The 16,769-nt window shown below is 34.9% G+C and overlaps 1 protein-coding gene and 1 long non-coding RNA gene across 2 annotated transcripts; both read right to left on the bottom strand.

Moving 5' to 3' along the window:
- Nucleotides 1–554: 554 nt before the first annotated feature.
- On the bottom strand, nt 555–6,260 carry LOC138886550 (uncharacterized). The gene is made up of 3 exons (XR_011405557.1): nt 6,125–6,260; nt 4,415–4,499; nt 555–691 (listed from the first exon to the last, which is right to left on the bottom strand). It is a non-coding gene; the product is annotated as an uncharacterized lncRNA (long non-coding RNA).
- Nucleotides 6,261–8,345: 2,085 nt separating this feature from the next.
- On the bottom strand, nt 8,346–13,672 carry EIF4E (eukaryotic translation initiation factor 4E). The gene is made up of 5 exons (NM_001302583.1): nt 13,413–13,672; nt 11,685–11,850; nt 11,448–11,573; nt 8,482–8,547; nt 8,346–8,396 (listed from the first exon to the last, which is right to left on the bottom strand). Exons 1-5 carry the CDS (start codon nt 13,670–13,672, stop codon nt 8,346–8,348), a joined length of 669 nt encoding a protein of 222 aa, NP_001289512.1.
- Nucleotides 13,673–16,769: the final 3,097 nt, after the last annotated feature.

The following is a 16,769-nucleotide window of genomic DNA, read 5'->3' as shown; positions in this document are numbered from 1 at the left end:
AATATAGATGCAACAGTTAAAACCTCAAAACGATTTAATACATAAACTAGATTTAATAATCCAGAAACAAATATCAATACACCAAATCCATCAAACCCTAAAGATAACTACTCCATAGATATGGAGTAATTCATCAAAAATATGTTTAAAGTAAAGAAAAACATAAAAAAATCCAAACCCTTGTCTTGAGTTAGGATTGAATAATGAAATTCTTGTGCTCTTGCTTCTCCAACTTCTCTTTAGCCTACTTAGTTCTTCTATGTGTCAAAAAGTCCAGAAAATACTATTTTCCCATGTATATATACTAAGTAGGGTCGGGCCCAAGCGAAAACACCTTTTCCTACGCGAAATAGGACACTTTCCGGAGTTGGACGTGCGCGGCCACGCACCTGGGAGTGTGCTCGTGCATATGGCCGCGCATTTTGAAAAGTTTCTGTCTACTTGCACGCCCAGTGCACGATCGCGCACCTGGGCAGCCTTTGAACTTTATCAATCTCTGACATAAATTTACATTGTTGCGCGCACTAGTGTATTTTTTCAAATGATGCTTCTTCCTTGACTTTTGACCTCCAGACTTGGTCCTCGACCCCCAAACACGATCCCAAATTAATCCTTGGGATTTTACTCATACTTCAAAGCTCCAGAATAGCTTGAATTCATTCCATAATATCTATATAGATCGGAATCACTCCTACAAGGCATAAAACACATAATTAGTGCAAAATATTAGCAATTAAAGCTCAAACTCTATCAAAGTGCAGTAATTTAGAGTACAATAAGCGACTAAAACACAAGATTATAGCCTACCATCAGTGGTAACCATGTATGGGGGTCCTACGTTTTTTAGCCTAAAGGATCACCCCGTGCAACATAAATAATATTTCGTACTCCCTTAAGTATAAGGGTTGCTCATATTATTCAGCGGGCACAGACTATTTTCTCCTGCTACCCGATTACTATCTTGAAGTTGTTTACCTAAAGCATTCTAGTTCAGTTCTAAGTCGCGCTATGTGTGCTTACCCGCCCCATGCCTGTGGTCCAGGAGGCTTTTGGACCTACTATGTTGGTGGTCCTAGACTCCCTTAGGCTGCTCAAAAATGATAAAACTAAGCGCGCACAATCACAAAAAGTAGGACTTTACACAATAGGTAACACAAAAGGCTCAAGTTCGATCTCCTCATATAGACTCAGGTGCACACAATTAATTAAACGAACAGTTGTTACTTATGTTAACTACATTCAAGATTAGGTAGGCGGGCAGCTATGAATAGGCAGACTTGGAATTGGACCATACTAAATCGTTGAAATATTATAGGCATGATTTCTACACAAGTGGGTACGATTAAGCAATTCAATGGTTAATGTAAAGTCCTATATACATGATTTCTAAATGACCAGATTTAACGATGAAAGTTGTTTTAAAACATAATTCTGTTAAATGATCCTATAGCCATGCTTTCTAGGTGAATAATAGCATCCTATAGACATAATCTCTAAATGATTCATATCTGGACAGCGAAGTTATTGAAAGTGTAGGTTTGTTTGTTTATTCCTATAAGCATGCTTTCTAGGGAGGCCATGTAACATAAGGAAGATATCAATAGGAACAGTTTTGATTACTTGGATTGACATCCTATAGACATGATATCTAGGTGCAGAGATGACATAGTTAAACAATCAACAAACAAGTCCAGTTTAAATCATATAGGCATGCTCTTCTAACATTGCAAGTTAAGACATTAAATTATCCCTAAATCATGTTTTCTAAATGAATAGGTGAATTAATCAGCATGTTGTACAGGTAATTCCCAAAGGATGGGGCATGACAAGCAAATAAGACAGCTAGAGCCCTATAGACAGGTTTACTAATCCCCAATTGTTCGTTATTACAAATTATTGTAGGTCCAAATGAAATAATACAAACTCAAATGTGACAAGTTATAGAATGAAACAACTATAGGCCCAACAGAACGGTTACATGTCCAACACAAAATAACCTAGTAACGTTTATGGGCCTTCAACACCTTTACTTTTCACACAACTAGCAGACCTAAATCTCAGGCTCACAAGGACAATTGGAGTATGCCCGAATCCAATGCCCAGGTCCAACAACACATACAGCCCAACAAACTAGGCCCAAACGAATGCCTTACTTCCCAATTAGATACCAAACTTAACCATACAAATGACAAACTGCATACTAGGTTAATTAAATAGCCTATAGAATCCACAAACTTAGTTCTTAAGGTTGTAGCTAGCGGCATTTCAAGACCAAAGACACAAAAACATGATTACACGAAGTCTTGGCAGGCACACAAGGCATACATAAGGTAGGTTTATGCTATATTTCCATAAACAAGTTCAAGGTGACAGGATTGAACATCATAAGCTAGCAAACCACTCAAAATAGAGTTTCAAAGTAAAGCATGATCCAGAATTAACTTAGAAAGACTTTAGACATGAAGGTCTAGCAGAATCATAGACAAGAACAAGTGAAATAGCAGTTTTCACATGAAAGTCTCCTAGTGAAAATATGATCGCAAACTGCATAACAAACAGGCTAGTGGTCATAGTCTACAAAAGCAATGTCTTAGTTGAGCATGAGAAACTTTAACTTGCTGAGTATTAGTCATAATACCAAAAGAACTCATGGTAGGTAAGAGACATGTCAACTCTAGATTAACAGGACAAGCAGGCATCAAGGACTCTCCCACTTAGCTCGAAGCCATAGAACATATCATCTGTAACCCATAGTACCCTTCCTTCGTAGCTTCCTCGATTTCGCAATATTAATCAGTTGAATACTTTATAAACTCATGTAACATTAGTCATAAAACACTCAAAAGACTATCAAGTGCATACTCGCCCTTGTGAAAGTCGTGCGAACTTCTTCAAGCAATCCAAACTCTGATCGTAGCACATACATCCCACTTGGTAGAAGGAAAACTCTTCATAGAATCCCTCATAAGAATCACACAACCTCAAACATTCTCGCAGGAGAAAATCCACCTGCATAGCCTCCAACTGACATCTCTCTATGACCCTACCATGGTCACAACTACTATGCACTCAATTTAGCTTCCCGAGTCTACACTCATTAACAAGATATAAGAATTCGCTTCATCCCACAAATAAAAGATTGAAAGATCTACCAACACATCCACGTCTCAAAACCGCACAACACATCGAGACGATGATCAAGTATCTATAGCGCTTCGCAGCCCATCCGCAACATCACAAGCTGTCGATGCACACTGATACTGAGTGTTCAACATCACATACTAATGAATGGGAAAAAAATCAGAGATACAAGCTTCAAGCTGAAACAAGGTCGCACGATAAGGAAAGAAAGAAGGGAAGTTTCCTAGATGCTCTGTAGCCTCTAAAATATAAGTATGGACGTCATCATGCCGATCTACAAGACTCTGCTAGGAACTTTCTCATGACTCGTAGAACCTATGAACCTAGATCTCTTATACTAACTTGTCACAACCCAAATTTTTACCAAGTTGTAATGGCACCTAACCCAACTAGGGATGGGCATAACACCGACCGAATCGAGAAAACTGCCCGAACCGAAAATTTCAGTTTATTCGGTCTCGATTTTTTGATTTATTCGGTCAGCTTGCGGTTTATATATTTAAAAAATTCGGTGTTCGGTTCGGTTATCAGTATTAAGGGTTCGGTTTTTGGTTAAACCGAAGGTTACTGGTGGTGAGTAATTTTTTAGTGGTGTTCAATCCAAGATTCCAAGCAAATTAGATAATTTTAACTAACATAGGAAGTGTTGTCAGTTGCAACAAAGCAAGAAAGGAAAGAGCTTCAGGAGTAATTAACTAATAATGTATTTATGACAAAATCTCATCCAACAGTATTACAATATTATATCAAAACTAAGTTTTACAGGAGAGACATAGCCTGCACAATCTTCGATACCAGAAATATTACATATTAACACATACTGTAATCCCTCATGGTGTGTTGTCAATTAACTTATCATTGTTTGGTTATAATTTTTGCCAAGGATTGAACACCGAAACCGAACCGATTAAAACCGAACCAAACATGAATAAATCGAATTGAACCGAAATTATTACGGTTCAATTTTGCTTCTTAAAATCATAAACCGAAAACTGAATAAATCGAACCAAACTTTAGCAAAACCGAACTGAACCGATCGACGCCCACCCCTAAACTCAACTTACTAGGTAAGTCAAACAGCTTAAGTCACTACTATAATAAGAAATCATCAATATTATAAATAAAAACTACAAAAAAAAAAATAGTACAACTATCCCCAAGGACTAGTAGTACAAGTCATGAGCTACTATGATTCAAATTTACAAAGATGGTAGGAGAATATATATAATATATGTTTGAAGTTTATATAAACATATATGAAGTCTGAAACTACCATGAATAAATGGTAACTTGAATCCGGACTGCAACTACAACTTCAATGCCTGCCTTCATCATCCATAGTAGCTCAGCTCCCAAATCTGTACGTAAAGTGCAGAAGTATAGTATGAGTACAACCGACCACATCTACTCAATAAATATCTTGACTAACCTCGGTGAAGTAGTGACGAAGTTTTTAAGTTAAAAGACACTCACTTTGTATAATCTATGCAGCTCAATAACATATATGACACAGAGAAATACTCCAGAAAAGACATTTACAGAATAAAGAACGGCAACAGTAAATGTGCACAACTGGGGTAGGGAAAATAAACAAACTCTCCCAATTAGACAGTTCAAGCAAATACAAATTGCACCAACATTGGACCCAAAAAAAAACAAATTGCACCAACCCCGCTCACAAAGAGACATGCACCAAATAATATGTGTGCTCAAATACTCATACATGACTGTAAGCATGTGCCCAACATGATATGATTCCGTATTAATTATCAATTAACATGCTCGATAGAACTTTACAAGAATTAATAAATGTCAATACATGATGACAACTTTCTTTTTACACAAATTCGGTACACTACCGATAACTCTACAAACATGAGATATCAACCCATCATAGGTAAATCCATCTTGACAGCCATATCATCAAATAACAATAGAGACATAGAATAGCATGTTAGATGCAATGAAGGAAACATGTAAAATGCACGACAAGCATAAAAAATTCACTTGCATAATCAAGAATACCACCTTCATACTCCATATTTTATCATAATAAAAATATCCATCCTTATCACTCCTTACCTCGACACAGTAATAATATTCACCCTTATCGCTCTGTAACAATAATAACCACCCTTATCCGTAACGATAATATCTACTCTTATCGCTCCGTGATAATAATATCTACCCTTATCACTCCGTAATAAAAATATCCACCCTTATCGCTCCGTACCCTGACATAATAACAATATGTACCCTTATCTTTCCATGACCCGATACAATAACAATAACAATCGGAATCGCAAGACAAAATTCTCGTGCCAACACCCAATATGTCCACATGTACCATAATCATAACAGTACAAGATAACAAATTACCATCAAGAGGTATATATTCATTAGTCATCAATGAAATACACAAGGACATGAAAATAATATAGTGCGGGTGTGTGCTCAAGATATAAGACATAACCGCGGCTAAATCAATTTAGCAATGATTCAACAAATGCTCATCTTGGCTAATTAGGAAATAGAAATCCAAAGATATGGTCTCTAGCATGAAAAGATAAACTCGTGTAGTCATGCAAATGATCGCACATATATCGCATAGAGCACACGTTCAAATCAAGGCACAACACAAGAGCCACAAGTATGGGTGTGTGTTCATAACATACATGTGACTACGTCCGAGGCAAGTATAGCATCAATCTCAGGATTGGTTTATCATGTTAAAAATAAGGCACCAATAACCTTAACATTAGCTCGAGCATGGTATTATACTCACATAGTCAATCAATTGAATAACACATAGAATCAAGTAGAACACACAACCCAACAAGATATAGAGTAATCTAGAATCTACCCCGAGCATGAATACCCATGGCATATGTATATATGCTCGTCACCACAGAAATACATCACCCCCACATGTAGCAAACAACATCAATTATTAGGAAAAATGTCCTTTAGGAAAGACACTTACCTCAAACGGGCTAGTCTTAAACTTCAAACCGCGTCAAAATCTCATTCTAACCCTCTAATCATGCAAATCCAAGCCAAACATAATCTGAGAAAGTCAAACAATGGTATAGGAAACAATCTCAGTCAATAAAGCTTCGGTCTTTGATTAATTCCTAAAAAGTCAACAAAAGTCAAACCGGCATGCATACATCCGAAACCAATACCTAATCTTGATGATCCATGACCTACTGAATTCAAATATGTAATTACTTTCCAAATCCGAATTCAAATCGGTGTTCAAAATCCTAAAATACTTTTTTTTATCTTGTAGACAAATCCCAAATTTCAATTTAAAAATCTATATTTTAGATCTAGAAATCCATGAGAAATACACCAGTTGTCTCATCCTGAATTAGATGTTAGATGATCTTAAAACTCACTTTTATAAGCCCAACATAATTCTTGTGACATTTCATATCTTTAATTGATGAAGTAGGAAATAAAGTAAACATATCTTTAATTAAGAAGTACCATTATTAAAACGGATAATTACGTACCTTATTTTTGTATTGCATCCTAACTAATTAATGCAAATCATTTATATAACATATTGATATTCGGATTAATGCGGAAATGTGGATCAACTTCAGAGGCCTTTCAGGAAAACTAATCTTCAGATTACCGACCTGATCACATAAGACATCAATGACCCAATAATCTGTCAATATCTGACTATCCAAAGTGTAGAAGGTGGGTGCCTCCCACTCGTAAAATTGGATAAACGTTGTTCTCATCCCACTAGCCGTTGGCTTCCAATACAGAAGGCCAACTAAAACATTATTAGTAACTGTCCACTTCTACTTTCCAGCCCGGCGTACAATATATCTCGCAATCACGCAGGATCTGAAGAAGAACCGCACTTTAAAGGATGTGATAGAGACAATCTACCTTAAGGAGGAAATAGATATTCCGCAATCACGCACGATCCAGAGAAAACCCGCACTTCAAAGAATGTGATGGAGACAGTCTACCCTAAGGAGAAATTTTTTTTTTTTTGAATTTGCCCTAAAAAGGAAATAGATATCCCGCAATCACGCAGGATCTGAGGAAGAACTGTACTTCAAAGGATGTGATGGAAATACTCTACCCAAGAAGGAAATTTTATTTTGAATTTGCAAAATGGGACGACAACACTATTTACTTCTAAATATTTTGAACGAGCTTTCATACTATTTACTGTCCTTCTAGTCCTTTAAAATGTCTCACCAACTAATTTGTGAAACCCTTTATTTTTTTGGGGATCGTTCCCTTTAAATCTTATCAGGTTGAGTCTTGTATAACACATGTAATAACAGAAAATAAGGACATTCCTCATTTTCATAATGAAGTGGTTTACGTATAATGTTTAGCATATTGACTTGAAACAATTCGAAGTCTGTTGTATCGGTCAAAGTGATCCCTTGTTACATTTGAATTATCTTGATATTTAAAGTATCCCTTATAGCAGAAATAACCTTTTCTCTAACCTAACTATAAGTCAACAAGATTATTTTGTCACAAATAACTGAGCTTGTGAATTGCTCAAAGAATAAATGACTGGAAGCAACAACGGCACATCACTTGACACGTCAGCCCATTGCTACTTACAAATTCCATATCAAGAAATAAGATGTGTATAACTTTTGAGAACTCGTATTTTAAACAAAAGCCAAGACAAATGCAAATGAAACGCAAATAAACCTTGTAAATCGAAGGGGTAACCGAACCAACATTAAGAAAAAATGAACCAACAATTCTACAAAGACGAAAACCAGCCAAACCAAAATTTTCAAAAACCTAAATGAACCAATCATTTGCTTTTAAAATGTTTGTAAGAGTTTAGAATTTCCAAATCATGTCTGCTTCTGGCCACTTTCGGCCTCTTATACTAGTAGCCCAATTATAAGTCGGCGAAGTAGGTCGTAGTTTACTTCAAAGAGCAAGGCGGATTGGAAAGGAAAGTAAACGCATGCACAACATGCCAAATGCTGTCAATTTCAAAGATGTTGCAACTAAATCCTGTGTGGTATCAGTACTAATGCAAGTCATATATGCCCAAAGTTGTAAAGGCATTAGATGCTTCAAAACCAAACAAATTTCCTTATGAAAACTGTGAATACCAATGTAAGCGGTCAAAACAGGCAGCCACAGGTGACTGCTTCTCAGTAACTGTGTCGTTCACAATTCCTATTGTAACGATAGAACTACACAGAATAACGATTCTTGGCAGCTCTGTCTAGCTTCTTTGCATCATCCTGCAAAATGATGGCTCTTGATGAGTTGAGCAAATCAATGAACAAGCAAATGATTTCAAGGCATTAAATAACAAAGAAATCTTACATGAAATATAAAGCCAACCGAGTCATTGTAATCCAGAAATTCCTTCCACTGTTTACCAATGCTCACCTGCAATGGAAAAACTCATTTAGATGCAGGTGGATAACGCTAGTGAATAAAAGAAGAGGTTTTTGGTTGAGCATAACCACAAGAGACAACCTTGCACTACATATCTCAGAATAAGGATCCAAAGATATTTAGCCACTGCATAGATGGACCAAGTACATTCAACCACACACAGTGAATTAATACCCAGCAAACTTGGGGCAAAAATACTTATTGTTACATTTTTATTCTCATAAGATTTTTCTCACTGCAACTAGGTAGAGCTCTGGTAAAAATCAATCATTAACATCACAAACATCAGAAAGAAAGCTACTTTTTTTTATGAAGCAGAAAGAAAGCTACTTTACAAGACTCTGATGCTGCAACTCGAGGAATGATGACAAATCTCACTTATGACTTTACACCGACATACCAAGCAGTGTTGCCAATGGCTCACTTGAGGCGTCATTAAGCACTGAAGCTAGGCGAAAAATAGGATGTGCACTTGGCCTCGCTTAAGCGGCACTTCAGTGTAGTCACCAAGGTGCTAAGGTGTGCGTCTAGCCCATGGGCTTTGTCTTGAGGAGAGCGAAAATAAACTATAAATATTTTATCCAACCGTAATTCTTTTTCAATTTTGTTTTCTAGCTAATTGTTACGTGGGTTATACTTTTATTCCTGAAGTACTTTCTTCTTTAATCATTCTCTTCCATTGCGCCTTTCTTCATTAAAGCCCTCGCTTTGTTGGCATTTTGCACTTAAAGCCCCAATTGACTTCAGCGCTTTTTTCTCGCTTTTTGCCTTCGGTGACACTGATACCAAGCAGGAGCAAAGCTTAACATACCTTTTAAGAAATAAAGGTCTCTCAGGGAAAACAAATTTAAAAAGAAAGGCTACAACTGGACCACGTCCCGTTAAGGAGGGAAACCCAAAACGACCATAATTAACACTAACTTCTGAGAATAAACTTTCTACTTTGATATCAGATCATAGCTAAAACCTTGAAACCTCTTCCTGTTTCAAAGCTCTTCTTATCATTCCTGTTAAACATCTTAATGGGTTTAAAATGAACGTATTAGAGTTAGGTACGAATATGAAAATGCAATTCTAAAACTACATCCCTATTATTTTTTCCATGTTATTATTGCTATCAGCTAAAGAACAAATACCACAGATGGTGAAAAGTTAGCAACAATAGTTTACTTCAACATTTCACAAAAGGTATTTCACAAAAGGTAGATGACACAACAGGGGTTGTGACACCAAAATAAGACTTCAAGGTTGGTCATTACAAAACAGTATAAAGGTAAATTTGATACTTTTTAGATATTGTAGGATTTTTTATCTCAAACTAGTACAACTGCCTGAGGTTTGCTGAGAGTTTAAGATCCTCTGCTATCATTTGGCCTTCAGCAGAGACCAATTCTTTCTATAACTATAAAATGAAAGACTATCTTAACATATTACTCCCTCTGTTTAATTTTATATGCGGTGTTTGATTGGACACAAGGACACAAAGTTTAAGAAAGAAAGAAAGACTGACTTTCGAAACTTGTGGACTTAAACATGCCATGATGCCATGATAGTTATGTGGCTATTAAAGCTTGTCAATAAAAGTAAAATGAAATTTTTAAGCTTAAATTGTTTCCAAATATAAAAAACATGGCCTTTTTCGGAAAATTAAAGTGGAAAGAGTGCCACATAAATAGAAGAGGGAGTATTAAATACACTTCCACTTTTTGTCTCGTCCACAAGAAAATCTAATTCAATTTTAAGCTACATCTTTGGCTTTTATAAAATCAAAGCAATTCATTATTTTTCTAAAAGTAATTAAATATTTTTGAAATAAAGTAACTATACATTAAAGGCTATATTTTAGAAAAATATTCTTCCTTTTAAAAATTAGGTTTGACAAATAGATAAGATGCTGATGTTTGAATACTGTCTCCCAACCACACATGCACCAAATAAAATACCAAGGCTTAGGCGAAGAAATCACCAAACATATTAGGACTTAAATACTGATCTTTTCTTTTTGTCTCAACTTCATTGACTGTTAGGCTACATTCATGCATGGATGAAAATGTGGCTTCATACCTGAACAATTTCACTCCATCAAATAATATCATAAATAAATTGATAAAATACATCCTGTTAGGAACTACATATTAGTTTCTAGTTGTGAAAGCAGGCTATCTCCAGGAATTTAAGAACGGTCTCTATTAAAGGATTAAAGATACCTGATGTGATCAATTATATAATATGAGCATAAGATATCAATGCGTGGAACCTTCAGCACTAGGCTGCCTTTTTGCACATATATTTAACCAAAATACTAGAGAGAATGCATACAGCACAATATACATAGAAAAACTAAAACTTTGCATGTAAGTGTATGCTATTTCACAAGTAAACAGCCAAAGACTACAGACACATGAACCGAGTGTTTTACTCTTGATGACACTGTCTTCTCTTGATGCATCTCCAGATGTTTATACACTTCCATGAAAGACCAATTAGAAAGTTTCAAGAATTCAAATTAAAATTGCCACTGCAGATATGACCCTTTCCGACAATCTTTCCCTTTGGCACATCCCTCATTGTTGATTTAAAGTCTATTTCGAAAGTTTCAAGAATTCAAATTAAAATTGTGAGCAATGCCATTACTCCAAAAAGATTTTAAAAAAAAACAAAAATTAAAAAAAATTGGCAGATGTTCTCAGTGTCAAGCTTAACACTATCTACTGTTAATCCTAGTATTCTCTACTGAAATTATTGTTAAATGGAGTCACCGAATGGATTAAGAGATCTTAAGAAGATCACGACAACGTTAGACTATATTTTTCTGTTTCTCAACTTCGTCCTTCAAAATAATGAACCTCAAAATAATAAATACATAGATTCATTTTGTTTACAGAAATTACCTGAGCTGTTTCATTGGCAGCATTCCTGGTCCACAAAGCTATTTTTTCTTGTCTAACTCGAACATTAATAACAGCTCCACAAATTTCATCTCCGCAGTCAAATTGTTCTCCAATCATAGCCAGCAGCTATAATTAATTTATGGCAGAAAATATGAGCACAAACTTCATCCCCGCGGAAAAAAAAAACAACCAGAGTGGACACAAGATTAAGAATCAGATATCGCATCATGGGCATACCGTATACAGCCAGCAGGTATCAGATTTACCCCTCGAAAAGCTCATTGTCCACTTTCCTCCGTTGGCGCAGACAGGATCCTCCCACTTTGGCTCAATTTTATTCTTAAAACAGTGAAAGTCTGCCCCCACAGCCAATTTGCTTGGGTGGTGGATATTGTTGTACACACTGTATGCAGGAAAAGATTCCATAGATCAATATCCAGTCCACGATCTTAGAATATTAAATGCTGCCAAACATGCTCAATTTATTATTTTTTTTTGGGGGTCTAACACGCTCACTTCATGACCTTATTATTCTTTTGTTTTGGGGGGTACACACACACGCACTAGTTGAATGATAACCTGAGCGTCTTGAGGAAGAAGATGATTAGAGAAATAACCAATTTAGGAACACGTGTTCAAAGGTCTAAACCAAAATCCCATAATTACAATACATTCACCAAATCATCGATTTGATGGAAAAGTATATGTCATAGATGATAAGCCCAACTCCATCAAAGTGATCCAGCACTAGAAGTGTATATTCATCAAATGAGATATAAGTGTAATTATCCCTAGCCAGAAAATAAAAAACCAATCACAATTCTCTGTTGCATAAATAGCTGTTCCTAAAAGGATGACAAATGCTCAAATCATTGCAAAAGAAGTAAACATGACTTTCCTCGTAAACATGTACCGAGGAATTCAGAAGTGCTAGACATTTGAAAATAGCAACCAAACATTTTTTCTTATGAGAGTAAACTGGAAGAGGGAAAATGAATTAAGTGCAAAAAAAAATTACAACGGAAAGGATGGTGAAATCAACCAATGAGAATTGTTTGTACTGCACTTTTTAAGAATGGATTCCACTACCTAATAACCCGGAAGTATATTTTGCAACATATGCCTAGTTGCTAATATTTGTGTTCGGCAAATACGAAAAAAATGCCACTAAATATCTTTTATAATGGCAGTGTACGACTAGCTAGCTCAAACTGCCTATTCCACTATTCCACCAGATACCTGCTACCTCCACCAGCATAGGAGAAGTCATTATACATTTATTTATCACAAAGACACCAGCTAATAATCTGCCACAGTTGATACACACCTCATTCCAAAAGTCACCATACCTCTACTTTAGATCACCTCTATTTTGGGGTCTGTTAACGATTTAAGCTCTCAACTTAAAAATAAATAAATAAAAGATGGCCTTCCTAGTAATCTTAATGACCCAAAATAAAACAAAAAAAGAAGTAAAAGAAGCAGTCACACACAACAAAAATAGAAAGAAAGCAACATATATTTCTGCCTAATTCATTTACAAACTAGAAGTCTTATGCAGACCCAATAAAACTTCCATAAAATGAAGCTCTACCAACCCTGGCAACACAAAGTAAGATCAATGTATAACCTCGACACACCCTAAGAAAAAATGTATAACTACGAAAATGAAAAGAAGATCGCACAATTATAGAGATCCGACTCAGTGCCAGACTGGTGGGAGGCATCATGTATTGAATGGACTAGTCCACAAAAAATAAAAAAAATAAAAGCGAAGATCAAACAAGATCTTTAACCCTATATTCATTCACCGTAAGAAGACGATTAATCAGAGCATTGTGAACCCTAATCCAACAAATTCAATCTTTCTAGCTAGAACTTGGTGGAATAAGAAACATTGAGTTCCCCTAGAAAGAAAGAAAGAAAAAAATACAAGAAACCAAAGTAAGGGGTAGCGTACGGTACCTCCAAAAATCTTCGACAGTGGAGAAGGTGTAAATTGGTCGAATGGAACTACCCCAAGCAGCCTGTTTTGATTTCCCTGATGGGTTATCGAACCAAAATGTCCATGAATGTTCTAGCGCGTGTTTCATTGCCATGCTTGGGTTCCCTAAAGACGACATCGTATCGTCTGATTCCCCCACGATCTCTCCTTCCTCTTCCACCTCACGAGTATTAGTCTTCGATTCCTCTAACGACACCGGTTTCTCTACTTCATCAACCATTTTGGTGTTCTCAACACTATAGCTTTCGTCTGGAAATTTGTGATTTTGGACTTTTGGTGATGGGTTTCAACTGAAAATGTGTAACTTCTCACAGAAATTCCGAATTTGTATTCGTAGGAAAAGTTCAATGTTTCCTCGATAAAGTGTCAAAATTACCCTTCAACTATCGAAAATAGATTACTTTTGCCCTTCATTATCTTTTGGTATCAAAAATATCCCTGCTCTTCAAACAATGGGCCTATAAAATCCTGTTTCCTTAATCTGTTTGAATTTTGTGATTACCGTATTAGTACTAATTTTAGGAAGCCGAAAACGAAAGGAAAAGGGAGAGAACCAAGTCCTAATCCAACACAAACAATAAAAAATAAAGAAGGAAGCCTATTGTTGTCTCCTCTGTATAATGCGACTCTAGTGAATCGCAAAGGTACATGTAATTTTTTACGATCTCAAACAATGGCAGCTACAATAGTATTAGCTCCCTCTTCTTTTCTCACAAAAATAATACTAGTTGTATTTATTTTACTAATTACTTCCGCTTCCACCGTAAGAAAACTACTCCTATCATCAAATAATAATATAAATATTACTACTACCATTATCCCCACAACACTAACGTCTCCTAATTCCACTTGAAGATTAGGACAATATTCCTAATTGTAATGAACATGGCACGGATCGTCGTCCAACCTCCGAGAAGCATATACGAGCAGCTTTTGAAGTGGTTGTCATCCTTATTCTGGTTTTTGCGACTTTCTCTTGTGTTATCAGTATACTTCACCGCTACCTATATAAATATCTTTCATCTAGTAGTGTATAGTCAGTATACTTACTTTGATAGCAAATTGTGATTATGGGTCTTGTAATTTGGACAATTTGGAGTAATTTCCTGCTCCAAATAATTTGGGTAAAGAATGCTTTTTGATGTATGTTAGGGAAATCCTTCCCATGCAATTACCCATCAAGTGCTTCCCTTTTTTATTTTTATGTTTTCGATAAAACTATAGATATTTCTTAGTTTACGTTTGGGAATATAATATCAAAACTAAAGTTTGATTACTCTTTGGTTTTTCTCTGTTTCTTGTTCTTTTTATCTTAATTGGTATATATATATATATATATATCTATATATTATTCCTTCGTATAAATAAATGTTTAAATCATCACGTGTCATTATTAACGTGCAACGCACATATATATATTCATAGATAACTAGCGGCTTGTTCATAGAAAAATATATGCAACGCACGTTCATATATATGAACGTGCGTTGCATATATATATATATATATATACTAGTATCTATGAACTTGTGTTGCACGTTAATAATGGCACGTGATGGTTTAAACATTTATTTATATGAAGGAATAATAAAATTTAATTAATGAAAGAAATTTTATGTATAATAATACAACAAACATCTAAATGCTGAAAAATATTATTAATTAGCATAATACATGAATTTAAAATAAAAGGACATCATCAAAACTTACACAAATGATCAATTTTGTCATGTTAGTTAGATAATTATGTATTACTTCCTTTGGTCCACTTTAAGTGATTTTTAGGTTGCTTTCGCACATATTAAGGAATCCACCTTTTAACATTCTTTAACAATATAATTAACCACATTAACCTTAAAGTGGACTGGAGGGAGTATAATTTAAAAGTATTTAATATGATGGTATCTTACTGAACACTTCTTTGTGGACAAAATTTTTTTGTGTGTATGTTTCCTCCTAATGATTTAGTTGTTCTGCCTTAACTAGAACTCTGGTTGTCGGTCTTGATATCCCTCTTGAAAGTGTAACATATAATTATTCATGCAAGAAAAAATATTGTGGTAGATATAGTTCAATATTTAGGATGTTTGTCCTTGTGCTTTATATATTATATTTGCAAAACATAAACATACTAAAAATTATTTTCACACAAATTTAAAAATATATTCCTTAGTTTCGGAAGACCAAAGTTTAATTCAGAGATAATAATATACTTAGAAGCACGTTGACCAGTATCATAAATTTTACATGTATGACGTTATTGTCAAAACTTCTATATACCATTTGTGTGTTATTACAAAAGTTATTTAGCTTATCTAAGTTTTTCAGTAGCATGACAGACATATTTTCTTCAAAATCAACTTATATACAACGGAAGATCAATTTTAACTTAGTCTATTATATATACAGTGACACTAACATGCGTAAGAAATAATAAACTTGACAACAAACATGTATGGTAGAAAGCCATTTGATATTAAAGTATTTAAGTATTCTTCTTGGTAGTAATTATTGGTATTATTTTCTGTTGAGTCAAAAACTGAAAAATATTTTATTTTTACTATAAAATTTTGCAATCAACCTTTTATTTAGTTGGTCAACATATTCATTTTTGATAGCTAAGATTGTTTTTTAATCTAGCATGCGATTTGCGCAAATTACATTTTAATCTAATGATAGAAATATTTCTCTTATTAAATGCACTACTATTATCAATGGGATTGATAACCAAGTATTCAGGAAGAACCAAATCATCTTTTATTGGATGCTCTTCTTCGTTTCTGACACGAAGCAAGAAGATACTGAATACCGGATTTGTTCTTACTTTATATTTCTTGTTAGTTGAATCTTTTTCATTTGAGGCTAGAAGTATAACTTTGGCAAGCTAGCTTTTACAGTCTCTGCCTTTGTCGATTTTGGAACTATTGGTAGTATTTAACAGAAATCACCTCCCAAACCATTAATTTTCACCAAACGGTTCATTAATATCCCGTATATCTCTAGAACTCCGAGCAATTATTTCGATCGTTTGATACTTAACCATAAGTGCTTCATCCCATATATCAATTTTACTTTCCTTATAAATTTAGTATTTTTACTCTGCTTTGATATATTTGTGATGGTTATTTAATTTATTTGAAGAGGTATATCTAATCTAAAGTGTGTGGTCTCACAATAAAATCGTTGTTGGTACACTACTTGCTATTATTGCTAACATTATCATGCCTCTTGATATGATATTTGCAAGTAATGCATGACATAGAAATATTATTTTGATTCCGTCGGAGGCATCTACAAAGAATAATCCCGCTATACCA

Source organism: Nicotiana sylvestris, chromosome 2 (assembly GCF_000393655.2).
Source record: "Nicotiana sylvestris chromosome 2, ASM39365v2, whole genome shotgun sequence".
In the NCBI taxonomy this organism is placed as follows: Eukaryota; Viridiplantae; Streptophyta; class Magnoliopsida; order Solanales; family Solanaceae; genus Nicotiana; species Nicotiana sylvestris.
Note: the sequence above shows the minus strand (reverse complement) of the source record. Positions and strands in the feature narration are given on the sequence as shown.